The sequence below is a fragment of the Mirounga angustirostris genome, unplaced genomic scaffold, assembly GCF_029215605.1.
Source record: "Mirounga angustirostris isolate CCGP_5_RB_7025 unplaced genomic scaffold, mMirAng1.0.hap1 SCAF_1, whole genome shotgun sequence".
NCBI lineage: Eukaryota > Metazoa > Chordata > Mammalia > Carnivora > Phocidae > Mirounga > Mirounga angustirostris.
Genome location: NW_026991709.1, coordinates 189676455 through 189699675, shown reverse-complemented (window position 1 = coordinate 189699675; position 23221 = coordinate 189676455). Strand labels below are relative to the sequence as shown.

The window sequence follows — 23221 nt, the reverse complement described above, 5'->3', positions numbered from 1 at the left end:
TCTCTGCTCTTCTAAGTTAGTTGTCACTCCTCAATCTTACAAAATTTATGAACACACTTTGCCTATTGTTTTCTACTCTCCCATCCTATTCATCCTGGTGGATTTATTTCCATTTTTATTCCTATAATTTTAGTGGGACTTGAGGAAGGATCAGAAATAAAAACTTGCATTTAATATGCCATATTTTGATTTACTTTTTTCCTTACATTTATTTAAAAATACTAATCAGGTTATGATTCACCTCCTATGATCTGATACAGAATGCACATATATTTCTATAAATTTTGAGGTTTCTTATTAGCTGGGTGATATTTTTTTTTAAATGAAGGCTTTCACTTTCTTGTATAGCCTTTAAATGGTACATAAGATGAGTGGCTGTACTTCCTGGCTTGTGATCTCTCTGGGGAGCTGTTAATGCACTGCTGTGTATTATTATCAAATGAAATTTATAGGCACAGTGTCCTATTCCACAGAGTGAACCAAGGATTTCTCAGACACTCATCCAGACAGAGCATAAGTCTGAAGTCTACTTTATACAAACTTCTAAGAAATCACCTTTGCCATCTTATGTGCTGCCCTGTTTCCTGGGCTTCTAGAAAAATTGATTTTGTTAAAAATAATCCCAGACAAAAATCAAAAGGAAGCATCAGTATTCTCTCAACATTTTCAGTTGTTTAAGACTATCTTAGCAGGAGAATTTGTGCCATCTTATAAATTCTAGATGGTTCAGTTACAGGCAGAGTGTATTTATTAATCATATAATGAATAATGTGTATATTTCCTATCTTTTTAGGAATAACTAATTTTTCTATTTTAACATGATCATTAGAATATTAATATATAAATATAATTTCTCTCAAATGACTTCATGAAATGTACACAGAGTAAAAAAATAGTATATATTGGACAATGGCAGAGCCTTTTGAATGTTGACATCTTTTTTTTAAAAAAAGATTTTATTGAGAGGAAGGAAAGATGGCGGAGAAGTAGGGGACCCTATTTAAACCGGTCCCTGGAATTGAGCGGGATATCTACCAGACCACTCTGAGCACCCATGAATCCAACCTGAGATGTAAGAAGATCTGGATCTCTACAACGAGAATATCGCAGGTGGTTGGTTTTGAGGTACGAAGCGGGGAGCCCTGATTCTGTGGGCAGATATCAGAGGATAAACTGCAGTGGGAGAGTGCCTGGCCGTGGGGATCCTACACCGCCAGTGAGCGACGGCCTCACTCACTGGGGACGGGACACAGACTCGCAGACTGGTAGCAGGGGGGAAAGGACTTTAGGGCAGCCCCTGGGGCAGAAACCTGCAGTGGCGGGGTCCTGTGGGCGAACTGGGAGCAGCTGGCAGTTTTAGAAGCACAGAGGGCAGAGATGTGCCCCGACCTGGAGGCAGGACTGGGGGTGCTGCAGAGGGGTGCACAACCCAGGACACTGCAGTTTATAGCAGCATGGACAGAAACGGAAACAGTGTGGCCTGGAGAGCTCAATGAAGAACAGACTGCGGTGTCTCTGCTCTGAGGCAGAGACTTGGAAACGGTCTCTTCTGCTCTGACTCACGGAAGAGATGCAGAAAGCTGCCAGGGAAAGCTGTCAGAGAACAAAAACCCCCAAAACTGATTCCCACTGAGCCCATCCCCCACCACAGGGGGACAGGGCAACTCCACCCAAACGGAGTTGCCTGAATAACAGTGCGGCAGGCCCCTCCCCCAGAAGACAGGCTGGAAAAACAAGAGGCCAGCAACCCTAAGGTCCCAAGAAAACAGGTGCATCTTGCTTGGGTTCTGGTCAATAATTTGGACTCTATACATTCCCTCAAACACCCATCAACAGAATGACTAGGAGGAGGAACCCCCAAAATAGAAAAGACTCAAGAGATTGTGACTTATGCTGCAGATTTACAAATGGATGCAGATATAACCAAGATGTCAGAAAAGGAATTCAGGCTAGCAATTGTGAAGACAATGGCTAGAATGGAGAAATCAATTAATGACAACATAGAGTCTCTAAGGGCAGAAATGAAAGGTGAATTGGCAGAACTTAAAAATGCTATTGATGAGATCCAATCCAATCTAGATAATCTAACAATTAGGGTAAGTGAGGCAGAAGAACGAATAAGCGACCTGGAAGACAATATAAGAGATAAAAAGGGAAAAGAGGAGACCAGGGAAAAACAACTCAGAATCCATGAAAATAGAATCAGAGAAATAAGTGACACCATGAAGCATTCCAATGTTAGAATCATTGGAATCCCGGAGGGAGTGGAGAGAGAGAGAGAGGACTAGAAGATGTATTTGAGCAAATCGTAGCTGAGAACTTCCCTAATCTGGCAAATGAAACAAACATTCGCATCCTAGAGGCAGAGAGGACCCCTCCTAAGATCAAGGAAAACGGGCCAACACCCCGGCATGTAATAGTAAAACTTGCAAATCTTAGAACCAAGGAAACCATCTTAAGGGCAGCTAGGGGGAAGAGAGTCCTTACGTACAGAGGGAGGAACATCAGAATAACGTCATACCTATTCACAGAGACCTGGCAAGCCAGAAAGGCCTGGGAAGACATATTCAGGGTACTAAATGAGAAGAACATGCAGCCAAGAATACTTTATCCAGCAAGGCTGTCATTTAGAATGGATGGAGAGATGCAGAGTTTCCACGACCGGCAGAAGTTGAAAGAATATGTGACCACTAAGCCGGCCCTGCAAGAAATATTAAGGGGGGTTCTATAAAAGTAGAAAGACCCCAAGAGTGATATACAACAGAAATTTACAGGGACAGTCTATAAAAACAACGTCTTCACAGGCAACATGATGACAATTAATTCATATCTTTCAATAATCACTCTCAACCTGAATGGCCTAACCGCTCTCATAAAATGGCACAGGGTTGCAGATTGGATAAAAAGACAGGACCCATCCATATGCTGCCTACAAGAGACTCATTTTGAACCTAAAGAGACATCCAGACTGAAAGTGAAGGGATGGAGATCCATCTTCCATGCCAGCGGACCTCAAGAGAAAGCTGGGGTAGCAATTCTTGTATCAGACAAATTAGATTTTAAACTAAAGTCTGTAATAAGAGACACAGCAGGACACTATATCATTTTTAAAGGCTCCATCCAACAAGAAGATCTAACAATTGTAAATATCTATGCCCCCAACATGGGAGCAGCCATCTACATAAGCCAACTGTTAACCAAAATAAAGAGTCATATTGATAACAATACGTTAATTGTAGGAGACCTCAATACTCCACTCTCAGCAATGGACAGATCATCTAAGCAGAAAATCAACAAGGAAACAAGAGCTTTGAATGATACATTGGACCCGAGGGACCTCATAGATATTTACAGAACATTCCACCCTAAAACAACAGAATACTCGTTCTTCTTGAGCGCACATGGAACTTTCTCCAGAATAGACCACATACTGGGTCACAAATCAGGTCTCAACCAGTACCAAAAGATTGAGATTATTCCCTGCATATTCTCAGACCACAATGCTCTAAAACTGGAACTCAATCACAAGAAAAAATTTGGCAGAAATTCAAACACTTGGAAGCTAAAGACCACTCTGCTCAGTAATGTTTGGGTCAACCAGGAAATCAAAGAAGAACTTAAACAATTCATGGAAATCAATGAGAACAAAAACACATCAGTCCAAAACCTATGGGATACTGCAAAGGCGGTCCTAAGGGGGAAATACCTAGCCATCCAAGCCTCACTCAAAAAAATAGAAAAATCCCGAATTCACCAACTTAACTCTACACCTTAAAGAACTAGAGAAAAAGCAACAAACGATGCCTAAGCCATGCATTAGAAGAGAAATAATTAAAATTAGAGCAGAAATCAATGAATTAGAAACCAGAAACACAGTAGATCAGATCAACGAAACTAGAAGTTGGTTCTTTGAAAGAATTAATAAGATCGATAAACCACTGGCCAGACTTATCCAAAAGAAAAGAGAAAGGACCCAAATTAATAAAATTATGAATGAAAGGGAGAGATCACGACTAACACCAAGGAAATAGAAACAATTATTAGAAATTATTATCAACAAGTATATGCCAATAAAATGAGCAATCTGGATGAAATGGAGGCCTTCCTGGAAACCTGTAAGCTGCCAAGACTGAAACAGGAAGAAATTGACAACCTGAATAGGCCAATAACCAGTAACGAGATTGAAGCAGTGATCAAAAACCTCTCAAAAAACAAGAGTCCAGGGCCTAATGGATTACCTGGGGAATTCTACCGAACATTCAAAGAAGAAATAATACCTATTCTACTGAAGCTGTTTCAAAAAATAGAAACAGAAGGAAAACTTCCAAACTCATTCTATGAGGCCAGCATTACCTTAATCCCCAAACCAGGCAAAGACCCCATAAAAAGGGAGAATTTCAGACCGATATCCCTGATGAATATGGATTCCAAAATCCTCAACAAAATCCTAGCTAACAGGATCCAAAAATATATTAAAAGGATCATCCACCACGACCAAGTGGGATTTATCCCTGGTATGCAAGGGTGGTTCAACATTCGCAAATCCATCAGTGTGGTAAAACATATTAATAAGAGGAGGGAGGGGCGCCTGGATGGTTCAATCGTTAAGCATCTGCCTTCAGCTCAGGTCATGATCCCAGGTTCCTGGGATTGAGCCCCGCATCGGGCTCCCTGCTTGGTGGGAGGTCTGCTTCTCCCTCTCCCACTCCCCCTGCTTGTGTTCCCTTTCTCGCTGTGTCTCTCTCTGTCAAATAAATAAATAAAATCTTTAAAAAAAAATAAGAGGAGGGAGAAGAACCATATGGTCCTCTCAACTGATGCAGAAAAAGCATTCGACAAAATACAACATCCTTTCCTGATTAAAACTCTTCAGAGTATAGGGATAGAGGGAACATTCCTCAAGTTCATAAAATCCATCTATGAAAAACCCACAGCGAACATCATCCTCAAGGGGGAAAAGCTGAGAGCCTTTCCCTTAAGATCAGGAACATGTCAAGGATGCCCACTCTCGCCACCATTCTTCAACATAGTACTAGAAGTCCTAGCAACAGCAATCAGACAACAAAAGGAAATAAAAGGTATTCAATTTGGCAAAGAAGAAGTCAAACTCTTTTTTTTGCAGATGACATGATACTCTATGTGGAAAACCCAAAGACTCCACCCCCAAATTACTAGAACTCATCCAGCAATTCAGTAATGTGGCAGGATACAAAATCAATGCACAGAAATCAGTTGCTTTCTTATACACTTAACACAACTGTAGAAAGAGAAAATAGAGAAACGATTCCATTTACTATAGCACCAAAACCCGTAAGATACCTTGGAATAAACTTAACCAAAGAGGTAAAGGATCTACACTCTAGGAACTACAGAACACTCATGAAAGAAATTGAAGACACAAAACGGTGGAAAAATATTCCATGCTCATGGATCGGAAGAATAAACATTGTTAAAATGTCTATGCTACCCAGAGCAATCTATACCTTCAATGCCATCCCGATCAAAATTCCAATGACATTTTTCAAAGTGCTGGAAGAAACAATCCTAAAATTTGTATGGAATCAGAAAAGACCCTGAATCGCCAAGGAAATGTTGAAAAAGAAAAACAAAGCTGGGGGCATCACGTTGCCCGATTTCAAGCTATATTACAAAGCTGTGATCACCAAGACAGCATGGTACTGGCACAAAAACAGACATGGAACAGAATGGAACAGAATAGAGAACCCAGATATGGACCCTCAACTCTATGGTCAAATAATCTTTGACAAAGCAGGAAAAAACATGCAATGGAAAAAAGACAGTCTCTTCAATAAATGGTGCCGGGAAAATTGGACAGGCACATACAGAAGAATGAAACTCGACCATTCTCACATAGATCAATGGAACAGAATAGAGAGCCCAGAAATGGACCCTCAACTCTATGGTCAACTAATCTTCGACAAAGCAGGAAAGAATGTCCAATGGAACAAAGACAGTCTCTTCAACAAATGGTGTTGGGAAAATTGGACAGCCACATGCAGAAGAATGAAACTGGACCACTTCCTTACACCACACACAAAAATAGACTCCAAATGGTTGAAAGACCTCACTGTGAGACAGGAGTCCATCAAAATCCTAAAGGAGAACACAGGCAGCAACCTCTTTGACCTCAGCCGAAGCAACTTCTTCCTAGAAACATCGCCAAAGGCAAGGGAAGCAAGGGCAAAAATGAACTATTGGGACTTCATCAAGATAAAAAGCTTTTGCAAAGCAAAGGAAACAGTTAACAAAACCAAAAGACAACCGACAGAATGGGAGAAGATATTTGCAAATGACATATCAGATAAAGGGCTAGTATCCAAAATCTATAAAGAACTCATCAAACTCAACACCCAAAGAACAAAGAATCCAATCAAGAAATGGGCAGAAGACATGAACAGACATTTTTCCAAAGAAGACATCCAAATGGCCAACAGACACATGAAAAAGTGCTCAATATCGCTCGGCATCAGGGAAATCCAAATCAAAACCTCCATGAGATACCACCTCACACCAGTCAGAATGGCTAAAATGGACAAGTCAGGAAACGACAGATGTTGGCGGGGATGCGGAGAAAGGGGAACCCTCCTACACTGTTGGTGGGAATGCAAACTGGTGCAGCCACTCTGGAAAACTGTATGGAGGTTCCTCAAAAAGTTGAAAATAGAGCTACCATATGATCCAGCAATTGCACTACTGGGTATTTACCCCAAAGATACAAAAGTAGGGATCCGAAGGGGTACGTGCACCCCGATGTTTATAGCAGCAATGTCCACAATAGCCAAACTGTGGAAAGAGCCAAGATGTCCATCGACAGATGAATGGATAAAGAAGATGTGGTATATATACACAATGGAATATTATGCAGCCATCAAAAGGAATGAGATCTTGCCATTTGCAACGACGTGGATGGAACTGGAGGGTATTATGTTGAGTGAAATAAGTCAAACAGAGAAAGACATGTATCATATGATCTCACTGATATGAGGAATTCTTAATCACAGGAAACAAACTGCGTGTTGTTGGAGTGGGGGTTGGGGTGGGAGGGATGGGGGGACTGGGTGATAGACACTGGGGAGGGTATGTGCTCTGTTAAGCGCTGTGAATTGTGCAAGACTGTTGAATCTCAGATCTGTACCTCTGAAACAAATAATGCAATATATGTTAAGGAAAAAAAAAAGAAGAAGAAGAAGGTAGCGGGAGGGGAAGAATGAAGCAGGGGAAATAGGAGGGGTAGACGAACCATGAGAGACGATGGACTCTGAAAAACAAACAGGGTTCTAGAGGGGAGGGGGGGTGGGAGGATGGGTTAGCCTGGTGGTGGGTATTGAGGAGGGCACATTCTGCATGGAGCACTGGGTGTTATGCACAAACAATGAATCATGGAACACTTCATCTAAAACTAATGTTGTAATGTATGGGGATTAACATAAGAATAAAAAAATGAAAAAAAAAAAAAAAAAAAAGAAACTCGACCATTCTCTAACACCATTCACAAAGATAAACTCAAAGTGGATGAAAGATCTCAATGTGAAACAGGAATCCATCAAAATCCTAGAGGAGAACATAGGCAGTAACCTCTTTGACATCGCCCACAGCAACTTCTTTCAAGATACATCTCCAAAAGCTAGTGAAACAAAAGAAAAATGAACTTTTGGGACTTCATCAAGATAAAAGCTTCTGCACAGCAAAGGAAACAGTCAACAAAACAAAGAGGCAACCCACAGAATGGGAGAAGATATTTGCAAATGACACTACAGATAAAGGACTGGTATCCAAGATCTGTAAAGAACTTCTTAAACTCAACACCCAAAAAACAAATAATCAAGTCAAAAAGTGGGCAGAAGATATGAAAAGACACTTCTCTGAAGAAGACATACAAATGGCTAACAGACACATGAAAAAATGTTCATCATCATTAGCCATCAGGGAAATCCAAATCAAAACCACATTGAGATACCATCTTATACCAGTTAGAATGGCAAAAATGGACAGGGAGAGAAACAACAAATGTTGGAGAGGTTGTGGAGAAAGGGGAACCCTCTTCCATTGGGAATGCAAGTTGCAGCCCAAATAGAGATTTGCCTAAGGGAGGATTTGGGGCTGGTTGATCCAGACAATTGCCTCAATTCTCTGGACTATCCACATATAGATGATTTTTTCATCTCTGTGATTATAGAAAGTACTTACTCTTCTTTTCTTTATTTTAGTGGTGCAATCTATGCATAGATTCTCTATGGTGGGAATGCAAGTTGGTACAGCCACTTTGGAAAACAGTGTGGTGGTTCCTCAAAAATTTTAAAAATAGAGCTACCCTATGACCCAGCAATTGCACTACTGGGTATTTACCCCAAAGACACAGATGTAGTGAAAAGAAGGGCCATATGCACCGCAATGTTCATAGCAGCAATGTCCGCAATAGCCAAACTGTGGAAAGAGCCGAGATGCCCTTCAACAGATGAATGCATAAAGAAGATGTGGTCCATATATACAATGGAATACTACTCAGCCATCAGAAAGGATGAATACCCAACTTTTACATCCACATGGATGGGACTGGAGGAGATTATGCTAAGTGAAATAAGTCAAGCAGAGAAAGTCAATTATCATACGGTTTCATTTATTTGTGGAACTTAAGGAATAGCATGGAGGACATTAGGAGAAGGAAGGGATAAATAGGGAGGGGGAATTGGAGGGAGAGATGAATCATGAGATACTATGGACTCCGAGAAACAAACAGGGTTTTAGAGGGGAGGGGAGAGGGGGGATTGGTTAGCCCGGTGATGGGTATTAAGGAGGGCACGTACTGCATGGAGCACTGGGTGTTATACGAAAACAATGGATCGTGGATCACCACGTCAAAAACCAATCACGTATTGGGGCACCTGGGTGGCTCAGTCGTTAAGCATCTGCCTTTGGCTCAGGTCATGATCCCAGGGTCCTGGGATCAAGCCCCGCATCGGGGTCCCTGCTCCACAGGGAGCCTGCTTCTCCTTCTCCCACTCCTCCTGCTTGTGTTCCCTCTCTCGCTGTGTCTCTCTCTGTCAAATAAATAAAATCTTAAAAAAAAAAAACCCAAAACCAATGATCTACTGTATGGTGACTAACATAACGTAATAAAATTTAAAAAATAAATAAATAAAAAAGATTTTATTTATTCACGAGAGAGAGAGAGGCAGAATGCAGAGAAAGGGGCAGAGAGAGAGGGAGAAGCAGGCTCCCCGCTGAGCAGGGAGCCCAACTTGGGGCATAATCCCAGGACCCCAGGATCACAACCTGAGCCAAAGGCAGATGCTCAACCCACTGAGCCACCCAGGCACCCTGAATGTTGACATCTCTTGAACACCATTGTTAATTTGGTGACATTGCTACACAATGAGTCCCATCTTCCTCGTCAGGAATCAGATATTCACTTTGCTAGCCACCCTTGCAGCATGTGATTTAGGCTCTACAAGTCAGACACAGCCATGTTTGCCTCTGTTCAGTAGAGAGAAACATGAAGAAATCTACTTCTGGTGAGGGTGGTGAGGAAGAAGATATTTAGTTTTCCAGGGCAGCAATGATAGAAATTCTGGAACCTAGAGCCCAGCATTGTGCTGTGACTTAGGGAGTCTTTGTCCAGTTTCAGTAGCTATCGGGGGTCTTCCTTGGAGCAGTCTTGTGGTGGGGGTTGTGTTTGTTCTTGCCTGTAGCCTCTAAGCCTGACTTTCTGGGTATCCTTGAGATTCTATGAACTGGCTAAATTCCTTATATAAATTCTTTTTTCTGTTTCAACTACCCAGAGTGGATTCCATTGCTTGCAACTAAAAACCCTGACTAATTCACATGGTAAGTGCTATCATAAACAAAAAAGAAAAATAATCACAAAAATAAAAAAGATATCTTTGACATTCAGCTACAATAAAAATAAACATGTGATTCAGAGTAAAGAATGACATATGCTACAACATGAATGAACCACAAGGACTTATGGTAAGTGAAATAAGCCAACTACAGAGAGACAAATACTATATGCTTTTACTTACATAAGGTATCTAAAATAGTTAGATTCAAGGAATCAGAGTGGAATGGTGCTTGCCAGTGGTTGAGGAGAAGGGGAAATGGGGAGTTACTAATCAATGGGTTTTGATCAAAATGAATAAGCTCTAGAGATCTGCTTAGAGCATTGCACCTACAGTCACTAAAAACATATACTACACTTAAAAATTTGTTAAGAGGTCTCATGTTAAGTGTTTTTCCACAATAAAACAAGATAAAATTAGAAAAACAATTACCATGTACTCATGCTATCCAAAGGTATGTCTAATTTTAAGCACATTGGAGAACTTAAAAATCTTGATAGTAGCAACTTGAACATACCATCTTTATCAGCAGTGTCTTGAGGCTTGCATTTTAAAGTGAAGATCTTCCGCAGCTTACAGTTAGCTGAGACAATAATTCCATCCAATGACTGGAAAACTGCTCCCTTGAATATTTCACTGGTAAATGCTACCAAGTCTATGCATAGATTGCACCACTAAAATAAAGAAAAGAAGAGTAAGTACTTTCTATAATCACAGAGATGAACAAATCATCTATATGTGGATAGTCCAGAGAATTGAGGCAACTGTCTGGATCAACCAGCCCCAAATCCTCCCTTAGGCAAATCTCTATTTTGGCTTCAGTTTTCTTAAAAATTGCCTTGATTTTTCCAAAGAAGTCATCATAATCTAAACTAGACATAGGTCATCTGGCTGTAGAGTTCTCATTATGAGGCAAGATTCTGACAACTTTGGGAAATAACTCTGGATCTGTAGGCAGTATGCTAGTGGGAAGCTAATTGCAGGTGCGTTAGACCACTTAAATCTTGAAAATCAGGGATAAGTAGCCAATTGTTCCTTCAAGGGGACTAATTTGATCATAATTAGCCACTTATATTTGTTAAAAAAATCATGGATGAAATTGGAAGCTGGGTTTAAATTGTGGCCAGTGCTGTCTACTTAAAACCAATTAACCTATTGTACAGGAATAGATTCTTTCAAAGAATTTGTAATTATGCCTAGAATTTGCCAGTTTTTAAAGTACTCTTGCAGGGACTAATTTCTGCCTATTAAACAATTAGACTCCTCAATACTTCATCAAATGAATTCTCTAAATGTAAGAGCATTGCTCTTTAGTAAGAAATTTAGTAAGTATTTAGTAAGAAATTTAGTAAGAAATTAAGACACATTGAAGATGGCAGGACAACAACAGGGAAAAGAATTTTTGCAATTAAAAGAAAAGTAGTATTTAAGGTTGTCTGTACTTTTAAAATATCAGGCTCTTGCATTATTTGATTAGAAGAACAGTTTACATGAGGTTCATTTTATTAATCTGTCAAAATTGAAAGTTATATTTATTGATAAATGAAATTATCCTTAAAGGCAAATTCTATTTAGGAATGTTGATTTTATTATGAAGGAAAACCTGAGGTGGTTTCCACTATAGAAAAGTAAAAGAGATTGCAGTAAGTCCTTAATTAAATACATGAAGATTATTTGTAGGTGTCTCAACAGAAAATTATATTCTCAGGCCATGGGGATGCTCTGGTTTTTGAGTGAAAAGAAGTCAGGTGTAATAAAAGATGGGAAGGAGGACTGAGTGTGATGCAATAATGGAACCGGCTTGCCCTTCAGGGTGGCGAGCTCTGGAGAGGTCTGAGAGGTAACTGTGGGATGGGCCAGTAAGGCCAGGTTCTGGAGGCACTGAATGATTAGGAGGAGAACCTTGGACTTCAGTGGGTAAGGTGTCACTTTGATTCTTGAAGGAGAATGTGACAAGAGTAGAGTGCTGGGAAGTCTGAACTAACCATAATGCAGGAATATTTGGGGGTGGAGGAAGGCTGAGGTAGAGTAGAGATAGACTGAAGCACAGAAAGACCAGTCAGTCAGTCATTTAAGCATGAAGTGAGGAGGGTCTGGTAGAGGGCTAGTATAGGAGGTGGGATGTAAGGGACAAATCCAGTAGGCATGCCCTAGGGTGAATGAAACATCAGGGCTTGGTAAAATCCAGGTTACAGGGGATGGAGGTATTGGGGTTTCTAGCAATCCAATAATAATTATTAATATTATTATATTAGCATCACTATTGTTTTTCTGTGGTTCCTATTCCTAAAAGACTTAATTAAGATTATGTCTCATGTGCAATTATTCAGCTGGTTTGTCCCAAAAGTAACTGTATTCATCCATTCTTCCCCATATGTGCTAAGCACTTCTCCCAGGTGTTAAACGCTGGGCATGACTCTGACATTACAGCAAGGAATGGGAGTTCTTCCAGTCTGAAAAGGGCGGCTGGAGGCAGACATGTAGTGTCTGTTTTGTACTGTTAGTGCAGAGGGGGCTCAACGTGGGAGGATGGGGAAGCTCAAGAAAGGCTTCTTTAAAAAATTTTTTCAAAATGCCATGATATTATATGCAAATATAGGCCCAAACATGCCAAATTTTATACAAAATACAGTTCTTGTCACTTCTCCACTCCTCTAATCATACTGTCAACTCTTAACTTTTCTTCTCTCTGTATTTTTAAAGAATACCTTTTGATTTATCAATTTTAGACATTATGCACTGTCTTCCTATTATGGTAGATAAGACTTGTAGTTCACTTACCCTACTTTTTCCGCTTCAGCCTCCCTAGATAATTGTCTCCCATTCGTTCTTTTTTTTATCTTTTTCCTCAAAATCCATATTCTGTGCTTTCCTTACTGTGACTATGTGAATAATGTACACAACTGAGCCAAGTGATGTTCTATGATTACCTTTTGTTATACAACTTCTTTATATTTCTAAAGTTAATGATTGCTTTTAAAATTATCTGTGTTATTGTATTTGAATCCGAGTTTTCCTATATCTAGGAAAGGCTTAGAGGCGACATGAGCTTGGTTTTAAACAAGGAATAATACTTTCCAAATCCAGGGAGGCATGGGAACATGCTGGGCATTTCTTCTCAGGGCCCTGCCCTTTATTCCCTACTTAGATGAACCCTCCAGTGGGCTGCACCTGTATACCTCATCAGACTCCATCAGCTGGCTTGGGAATTGGTGTCCTCTTCCTTCAAAAACTCTGAGTCCCAAGAAACCAGGCCCTTACCTACTACACACTTTTCTTATTCATCATAGTCAAGCTGCTGTTATTCCCCTGCCTGGACACATGCATCATGGAAAGTGCTCAACAAATAATGAACTACATGTGTGTGTGATGTCTGAAGACATACATACACATACATGCCAATACACATATTTTCAATCTTTCATTTTACTTTTTTTAAGTTTTCACTTTGATTCCAGTTAGTTAACATACAGTATTATATTGGTTTCAGGTGTACAATATAGTGATTCAACACTTCCATACATCACCCGGTGCTCATCAGGACAAGTGCACTCCTTGATCCCCATCACCTATTTAACCCATCCCCCCAACCACCTCCCCTCTAGTAACCATCAGTTTGTTCTCTAAAATTAGGAGTTTGTTTCTTGGTTTCCCCCCCCTCTTTTTTTTTTTTTTTACCTTTGATTGTTTTGTTTTGTTTCTTAAATTCCACATATGAGTGAAATCATATGGTATTTGTCTTTCTCTGACTGACTTAATTTTGGTTAGCATTATACTCTCTAGCTTCATCCAGGTCATTGCAAATGGCAAGATTTCATTATTGTTTTATGGCTCAGTAATATTCCATTGTATATTTATCCATTATTATTTATCCATTCATCAGTCAATGGAAACTTGGGCTGTTTCCATAATTTGACTGTTGTAGACAATGCTGCTATAAACATTGGGGTGTATGTATCCCTTTGAATTATTTTGAAGTATTTTTGTATTCTTTGGGTAAATCCCTAGTAGTGCAATTGCTGGATTGTAGGGTAGTTTTTAAAAATTTTGAGGAATCTCTATACTATTTTCCAGAGTGGCTACACCTGTTTGCATTACTACCAACAGTGTAAGAGGGTTCCCTTTTCTCCACAACCTCACCAAAACCTGTTTCTTGTGTTGTTGATTTCAGTCATTCTGACAGGTGTGAAGTGATATCTTACTGTAGTTTTGATTCGCACTTCCCTGATAATAAGTGATGTTGAGCATTTTTTCATGTGTCTGTTGGCCATCTGTATGTCTTCTTTGGAAAAATGTCTATTCATGTCTTCTGCCCATTCTTTAATTGGATTATTTGGTTTTTTTGGGTGTTGAGTTGTATAATTACTTTATATATTTTGGATACTAAATCTTTATTGGTATGTCATTTCCAAATATCTTCTCTCATTCTGTAGGTTGGCTTTCAGTTTTGTTGATGGTTTTCTTCATTGTGAAGAAGGTTTTTATTTTGATGTAGTCCCACTAATTTATTTTTGCTTTTATTTCCCTTACCTCAGGAGATATACCTAGAAAGAAGCTTCTATGGCTGATGCCAAAGAAGTTACTGCCTGTGTTCTCTTCTAGGATTTTGATGGTTTCAGGTTTCATATTTAGGCCTTTAATCCATTTTTGAATTTATTTTTGTGTATGATGTAAGAAAGTGGTCCAATTTCATTCTTTTATATGTTGCTGTCCAGTTTTCCCAACACCATTTGTTGAAGAGACAGTCTTTTTCCCATTGAATATTCTTTCTTGCTTTGTCAAAGATTAATTGACCATATAATTATGGATTCATTTCTGGGTTTTCTATTCTGTTCTCTTGATTTGTCTATTTTTGTGCCAGTACCATACTATTTTAATTACTATAGCTTTGCAATATAACTTGAAGTCCAGAATTGTGATGGCTCGAGCTTTTCTTTTCTTTTTCAAGACTGCTTTGGCTATTGGGATCTTTTGTGGTTCCACACAAATTTTAATATTCTATGTTGTAGTTGTGTGAAAAATGCTGTTGGTATTTTGATAGGGATTGCATTAAATGTGTAGATTGTTTGGGGTAGTATAGACATTTTAACAATATTTGTTCTTTCAATCCATGGGCATGAAATGTCTTTCCATTTCTTTGTGTCATCTTCAATTTTTTCATCAGTATTTTGTAGTTTTCAGAGTACAGGTCTTTCAACTCTTTGCTTGGGTTTATTCCTAGGTATCTTATTGTTTTTTTGTACAGTGAGACTGATTCCTTAATTTCTTTTTCTGCTGCTCCATTATTGGTATGTAGAAATGTAACAGATTTCTGTTATGTTTACTTTGTATCCTGCAACCTTATTGACTTCATTTACCTTTACTGAATTCATTTTTTGGTGGGGTCTTTTGGGTTTTCTCTATACAGTATCATGGGAACTGCAAATAGTGAAAGTTCTACTTCTTCCTTGCTGATCTGGATGCTTTTTATTTCTTTTTGTTGTCTGATTCCTGTGGCTAGGATTTCTAGTACTACGTTGAATAAAAGCAGTGAGAGTGGACATTCCTGCCTTGTTCCTGACCGGAGAGGAAAAGCTCTCAGCTTTTCCCCCTTTAGGATGATATTGGCTATGGGTTTTTCATATTTGGCCTTTATTAAGTTGAGATATGTTCCCTCTAAAACTTTGTTGAGGGTTTTTATCATGAATGGATGTTGTACTTTATCAAATGCTTTTTCTGCATCTATTGAAATGATCATATTTATAATTGTTAAATCTTCTTGTTGGATTGTCCCTTTTATTATGATATAGTGCCCTTCTTTGTCTCTTGTTACAGTCTTTATTTTAAAGTCTTATACTTTCTTTTATTAATGTGATATATCACATTGATTGACTTGCAAATATTAAACTATGCTTGCAACCCAGGAATAAATTCCACTTGAACGTGGTGAATGATTTTTAAAATATATTGTTGGATTCAGTTTGCTAGCATTTTATTGAGGATTTTTTGAATCTATGTTCATCAGAGATAATGGCCTGAAGTTCTCTTTTCTTGTGGCGTTTTTAGCTAGCTTTGATATCAGAGTAATGCCGGCATCATACAATGAATTTGGAAGTTTTCCTTTATTTTTGATTTTTTGGAATGGTTTTAGAAGATTAGGTATTAACTCTTCTTAAATGTTTGGTAGAATTCACCTGTGAAGCCATCTGGTCCTGGACTTTTGTTTGTTGGGAGTTTTTTTTATTATTGATTCAATTTCTTTGCTGGTTATTGGTCTGTTCAACTTTTCTACTTCTTCCTGTTCTAGTTTTGGTAATTTATATGTTTCTAGGAATTTATCCATTTCTTCCAGGTTGTCCAATTTGTTGGCATATAGGTTTTCATAATATTCTGTTATGATTGTTTGTATTTTTGTGATTTTGGTTGTTATTTCTCCTCTCTCATTTGTGATTTTATTTATTTGGGTCCTTTCTCTTTTCTTTTTATAAGTCTGGCTAGGAGTTTATCAATTTTATTGGTATTTTTTTCCCAAAGAACCAGCTCCTGGTTTCATTGATCTGTTCTAATGTTTTGTTGTTGTTGTTCTTATTTCTATATCCTTTATCTCTGCTCTTATCTTTACTATTTCCTTCCTTCAGCTGGCTTTAGGTTTTGTTTGTTGTTCTTTTTCTAGCTCCTTTAGGTGTAAGGTTAGGTTGTTTTATTTGACATTTTTCCTGCTTCTTGACGTAGGCTTATGCTATATACTTCCCTCTTAGGACCAATTTTGCTGCATCCCAAAGGTTTTGGACTCCTGCGTTTTCATTTTCATTTGTTTCCATGTACTCTTTTATTTCCCCTTTTATTTCCTGATTGACCCATTCATTGTTTAGTAGCATATTATTTAACCTCCATGTATTTGTGGGCTTTCCAGATTTTTTGTTGTGGTTGACTTCTAGTTTCATAGTGTTGTGGTAGAAAAGACTTCAGTAGAAGACTTCAATCTTCTTATATTTGTTGAGGCCTATTTTGTGGCCTAATAAATGATCTATTCCAGAAAATGTTTCATGTGCACTTGAAAAGAATGTGTATTCTGCTGTTTTTGGATGGAATGTCCTGAATAGATCTGTTAAGTCCATCTGGTCCAGTGTGTCATTCAAAGCCATTGTTTCCTTGTTGATTTTCTGTTTAGGTGATCTTCCCATTGATGTAAGTAGGTTGTTAAAGTCCTCTGCTATTATTGTATTATCAATTAGTTCCTTTATGTTTGTTATTAATTGTTTTATATATTTGGGTGCTCCCATGTTGGGTGCATAAATATTTATAATTGTTAGATCTTCTTGTTGGACTGTCCTTTTTATTATGACATAGTGCCCTTTTTTGTCTCTTATTACAGTCTTTGTTTTAAAGTCTAGTTTGTCTGCTAGAAGTATTACAACTCCAGCTTTCTTTTGATATCCATTTGAATGATAAATGTTTCTCTATTCTCCCTTTCAATGTGCCGGTGTCTTTAGGTCTAAAATAAGTCTCTTGTAGGTAGAATATTGATAGATCTGTGTGTGTTTTAATCCATTCTGTCACCGTATGTCTTTTGATTGGAGCATTTAGTCCATTTACATTCAAAGTAATTATTGATTGATATGTATTTATATCATTTTATTACTTGTTTTGTGGTTGTTTCTAGAGATTTTCTCTGATCCTTTCTTTACTTTCTCTCTTTCATGTTTTGCTGATTTTCTTTAGTGATATATTTGGATTTCTTTCTCTTTATTCTTTGCATGTTTATTAGTGGTTTTTGATACATGGTTACCATTAGGTTTGTATATAACCTTTTCTGCATATAGCAGTCTATATTAAGTGGATGGTCATTTAAGTATGGACCCATTCTTCTCACATTTTAGGTATATGTTATTATATTTTATATCCTTTTTTTGAATTCCTTGGCTGATTTTTTACAGAAATAATTAATTTTTACTGCTTTTGTGTTTCCTACCTTTATACTGTCAACTTTTGGTATCTCCTTTCTAGTCAAAGAGTCCCCTTTAATATTTCTCACAGGGCTGGTTTAGTGGTCACAAACTCCTTTAGTTTTTGTTTGTCTGGGAAACTCTTTATCTCTCTTTCTATTCTGAATGATAGCCTTGCTGGATAGTGTTCTTTGCTGCAGATTTTTCCCACTTGGCACTTTGAATACATCATGACACTTCCTTCTGGCTTGTGAAGTTTCTATAGAAAAATTTCCTGCTTGCCTTATGGGTTCTCCCTGGTAAGTTAATGACTACTTTTAAGATTTTTTTCTTTATCACTATATTTTGCAAGTTTAATTATAGTATGTCATGGTGTGGGTCTGCTTTTGTTTATTTTGATGGGAATTCTCTGTGGTTCCTGGATCTGGATATCTGTTTCCTTCCACAGATTAGGGAAGTTTTCAGATATTATTTCTTCAAATAAATTTTCTGCCCCCTTTCTCTCTCTCCTTCTGGGAACCCTATAATACAAATCTTATTACATTTGATGGAGTCACTGAGTTCCCTAAGTCTTTTCTAGTTTTGTGTAATTATTTTTTTCTCTCTCTTGTTCAGCTTGATTACTTTCCATTCCTCTGTCTTCTACGTCATCACTAATTCGTTCCTCTGCTTCTTCCATCCTACTATTCATTCTATTAAGCGTGTTTGTCATTTCACTTACTGAATCCTTTATCTCTGCTATATTATTCCTTATCTCTGTCTTAAGGGTCTTTTTCATGTCTTCCACTCTTTTCTCAAGTACAGTGAGTATCCTTATGATCATGGTTTAAAATTCTCTATCAGGCATGTTATTTATCTGTTTTGCTTAGATCTCTGGTTTGGGCCTTGTTCTGTTCTTTCATTTGTGATATATTTCTTGGTCTCCTCACTATGTCTGTTTCTATGTATTAAGAAAGTCCGCTATATTTTCTGCTCTTGAAAGTAGTGATTTTATGAAGAAGTCCTGGGGTACCCTGCAGTGGCAGTGTGCCCTGTTCACCCAAAACCTGGCACTTCAGGAGAGCATCTTGTGTGTGTTGCTTATACCCTGCTGTTATGTCTGAGTCACTTTTCCTTTCAGTGCAGTTGTCTGCACTGACTTTCCGCCTGTTGTGGGCTGTGCTTGATCTCTGTGGTGTTAGTGAGACCCAGGCAGGCCAGCTCTGAGGGGGTGTGCCTGCCACAAAACTTGGGAGCCAGGTGACAGTATCAGCAAAATTTGCACTGGGCCACTCCAAAATGCTGTGATGGCTGGGGACTGCCTGAGGCTGGTCATGGTGAGCAAACATGGCTGGACAACGTTAGACCCAGCACATGAGGGTGCTTGGGGCATGTGGTTGGTGTGTTGCAGTGGCTAGGCCTGGTGGGATGAATAGGCGTGGTGCACAGTGGCAGCTGTGCACCTGGTGGTGGGTGGGGTGCACTACAGTGTCTGGGGGTGCCTGGCAGGGTGCAGCCCAGCAATGTGTACAGTACACCACGGCAGCCATGCACCCAGCAGCTGGTCAGGGCACATGTGAGGCTTTAACAAAATTTGTCCTGAGCTCAGGGCCGAAGCCAGCAGACTTGGAGCGTGCTAGTCCTTAGGAGAGGACTAGGACACTTGCCAGTGGGTCAGGCAGCAAGTATCTGTGCAGCACCACCTCTCAAGGGTGGCTCTGGGTTTATGCTGGGGGGTGGGGGAGGAAAATGGCACCTGCCAGCTCCCTTGCTCTTGGAGAAGTCCCCTAGCATGCTCCAAAATCAGGATGAAGAGATCTATCTCCTGTTTGTCCCTGTGGTTGTGTAAACTGCCATTTTTTGGCTCTCCATGCAGACTGCTGTCTCTTTAAGGGCAGCAACCCAGCTATCACTCATCCTCCCAGCTTGCCTAGTGCTGGGTCAGTTGACTTTTAAAGCTCTAGGTTCCAAGTACCACTGGTTTTATAAACTCAAGGAACTTAACCCCTGTTTTTTTTTTTTTTTTAAGTCTACACCTAATGTGAGGCTTGAACTCAGAACCCTGAGATCAAGAGTCATATGCTCTATACCAACTGAGCCAGCCCTTCTGGTTTTTAAAGCCAAACGTTATGGGGATTAGTCTTCCCCCTGTGAGCTCCCTAGGATGAGGGCCCATTTCTCTGCCTTGCCTTCTCCACATGTAGTTTCCTCCCTCCTGCAGGCAGCCTCCCTCTGTCTTTCTGACCTTCCTAAACATTCAGCTGCAACTTCGTCTCCGTATTTAGTTGTGGAGTTTGTTCTTCCATTCTTCAGATTGCTTTCTGGTTTGTTGACTTGCATGTGGATAATATCTAGTTGAAAACACGGGATGGGGGGGCGCCTGGGTGGCTCAGATGGTTGGGCATCTGCCTTCGGCTCAGGTCGTGATCTCCGGGTCCTAGGACCAAGCCCCCTGTTGGGCTCTTGGCTCGGTGGGGAGTCTGCTTCTCCCTCTGCCTCTCCCCCTACTTGCATGCTCTCTCTCTCTCTGTATCTGTCTCAAATGAATAAATAGAATCTTTAGGGGAAAAAAACCCCAAAAATGTGGGATGGGGTGAGCTCAGGGTCCTCCTGCTCTGCCATCTTCCCAAGCTCCCCCTCAAGCAAAATCCTCAATCTTTCATTTTATAATCACTCAACTAGCCCCATAAATGTATGGGAACTGATAACTTCAGTGAATTTATCTCTTACAAGTACAGATGGGAGTAGTTCCTCAGAAAGATGGGAATAACTTTTACAAATCTCCCTTGGAGGGAAGAAATAGAAATTATTTTTTGGTTTAGCTGCTATTTATAAACGTTCCACTTTTCACAAGCTTCAACAAATAACTCATTATTCATATAAATGCTGTGACATACTTTCTGAACTTTTGGAAAAGAGTATGAACTCTCTACTCTCAACATGTGGATTACCTGAATTACAGCTGATCTTTATAAAATATTATTTTCATTATTCTTGGTGATCAACCATTCTTCAAATCCTTTTTGAGTTTTCTTGATCTCTAATCACTTTATTCCCACATGTAACTCTGGTCTAGCAGTGAAGTACTCTTGATTTAAAATATTCCTAATTATGGGCTTAAGAATTACGTACAGGAAGATAACAATCTGACAGAGAAAAGACAATTTTGCTTAGTTTGTTGCTTGGATTAATAAGAGAGTTTAGATTTTTAGAGGGAAGGATGGCAGAGGAGTAGGGACCCTATTTCAACTGGTCTTCGGAATTGAGTTGGATATCTACCAGACCACTCTGAGCACCCACGAAACCAGCCTGGGATGTAAGAAGATCTGGATCTCTACAAACAGAATATTGCAGGAGGTTGGTTTTGAGGTACGAAGCAGGGAGCCGTGATTCCACGGGCAGATATCAGAGGAAAAATGGCAGTGGGAGGGTGCCTGACCGTGGGGATCCTACTCCGCAGTGAGTGACAGCTTCGCGCGCTGCAGACAGGGCACAGACTGGCAGACCGGTAGCGGCGGGGAAAGGACTTTAGGGCAGCCTCCGGGGTGGAAACCCAGAGCGGTGGGGCTGCGCCTGCAAACTGCAGCCCCCGGGGTGGAAAACTGGAGTGGTGGGGTCACGCATGCGCATGAAGTGGGAGCGGCTGACAGTTTTAGAGGCACAAAGGGCAGAGACGTGCTCCAACCTGGAGGCAGGACTGGGAGCGCTGCAGAGGGGTGCACAACCCAGGACACTGCAGTTTATAGCAGCACGGACAGAAATGGAGACAGTGTGGCCTGGAGAGCTCACTGAAGAACAGACTGCGATCTCTGCTCTGAGGCAGAGGGTTGGAAACGGTCTCTTCTGCTCTGACTCATGGAAGAGATGCAGAAAGCTGCCAGGGAAAGCCGCCAGAGAACAAAAGCCCCAAAATCTGATTCCCACTGAGCCTATCCCCCGCCACAGGGGGGCAGGGCAACTCTGCCCAAACAGGGTTGCCTGAGTAACAGTGCGGCAGGCCCCTACCCCAGAAGACAGGCTGGGAAAACAAGAGGCCAGCAACCCTAAGGTCCCAAGAAAACAGGTGCATCTTGCTTGGGTTCTGGTCAATAATTTGGACTCTATACATTCCCTCAAACACCCATCAACAGAATGACTAGGAGGAGGAACCCCCAAAATAGAAAAGACTCAAGAGATTATGACTTATGCTGCAGATTTACAAATGGATGCAGATATAACCAAGATGTCAGAAAAGGAATTCAGGCTAGCAATTGTGAAGACAATGGCTAGAATGGAGAAATCAATTAATGACAACATAGAGTCTCTAAGGCAGAAATGAAAGGTGAATTGGCAGAACTTAAAAATGCTACCGATGAGATCCAATCCAATCTAGATAATCTAACAATTAGGGTAAGTGAGGCAGAAGAACGAATAAGCGACCTGGAAGACAATATAAGAGATAAAAAGGGAAAAGAGGAGACCAGGGAAAAACAACTCAGAATCCATGAAAATAGAATCAGAGAAATAAGTGACACCATGAAGCATTCCAATGTCAGAATCATTGGAATCCCGGAGGGAGTGGAGAGAGAGAGAGGACTAGAAGATGTATTTGAGCAAATCGTAGCTGAGAACTTCCCTAATCTGGCAAATGAAACAAACATTCGCATCCTAGAGGCAGAGAGGACCCCTCCCAAGATCAAGGAAAATAGGTCAACACCCCGGCATGTAATAGTAAAACTTGCAAATCTTAGAACCAAGGAAACCATCTTAAGGGCAGCTAGGGGGAAGAGAGTCCTTACGTACAGAGGGAGGAACATCAGAATAACGTCATACCTATTCACAGAGACCTGGCAAGCCAGAAAGGCCTGGGAAGACATATTCAGGGTACTAAATGAGAAGAACATGCAGCCAAGAATACTTTATCCGGCAAAGCTGTCATTTAGAATGGATGGAGAGATAGAGATCTTCCACGACCGGCAGAAGTTGAAAGAATATGTGACCACTAAGCCAGGCCTGCAAGAAATATTAAGGGGGGTTCTATAAAAGGAGAAAGACCCCAAGAGTGATATACAACAGAAATTTATAGGGACATTCTATAAAAACAACGTCTTCACAGGCAACATGATGACAATTAATTCATATCTTTCAATAATCACTCTCAACCTGAATGGCCTAACCGCTCCCATAAAATGGCACAGGGTTGCAGATTGGATAAAAAGACAGGACCCATCCATATGCTGCCTACAAGAGACTCATTTTGAACCTAAAGAGACATCCAGACTGAAAGTGAAGGGATGGAGATCCATCTTCCATGCCAGCGGACCTCAAGAGAAAGCTGGGGTAGCAATTCTTATATTAGACAAATTAGATTTTAAACTAAAGTCTGTAATAAGAGACACAGAAGGACACTATATCATTCTTTTTTTTTTTAAAGATTTTATTTATTCATTTGAGAAACAGAGATACAGAGAGAGAGAG

General features: G+C 40.0%; 1 protein-coding gene across 13 annotated transcripts in view; it reads right to left on the bottom strand.

Annotated features, from left to right (window-relative positions):
- The window catches only part of CFAP20DC (CFAP20 domain containing), a 270624-nt gene that overhangs the window by 133581 nt on the left and 113822 nt on the right, over positions 1-23221 (bottom strand). For all 13 annotated transcript variants that reach the window (XM_045862045.3, XM_064594315.1, XM_045862042.3 and 10 more), the window contains one exon: positions 10378-10534. In XM_045862045.3, the coding sequence (XP_045718001.1) occupies positions 10378-10534 (157 nt within the window). The remainder of the gene's footprint in view (positions 1-10377; positions 10535-23221) is intronic.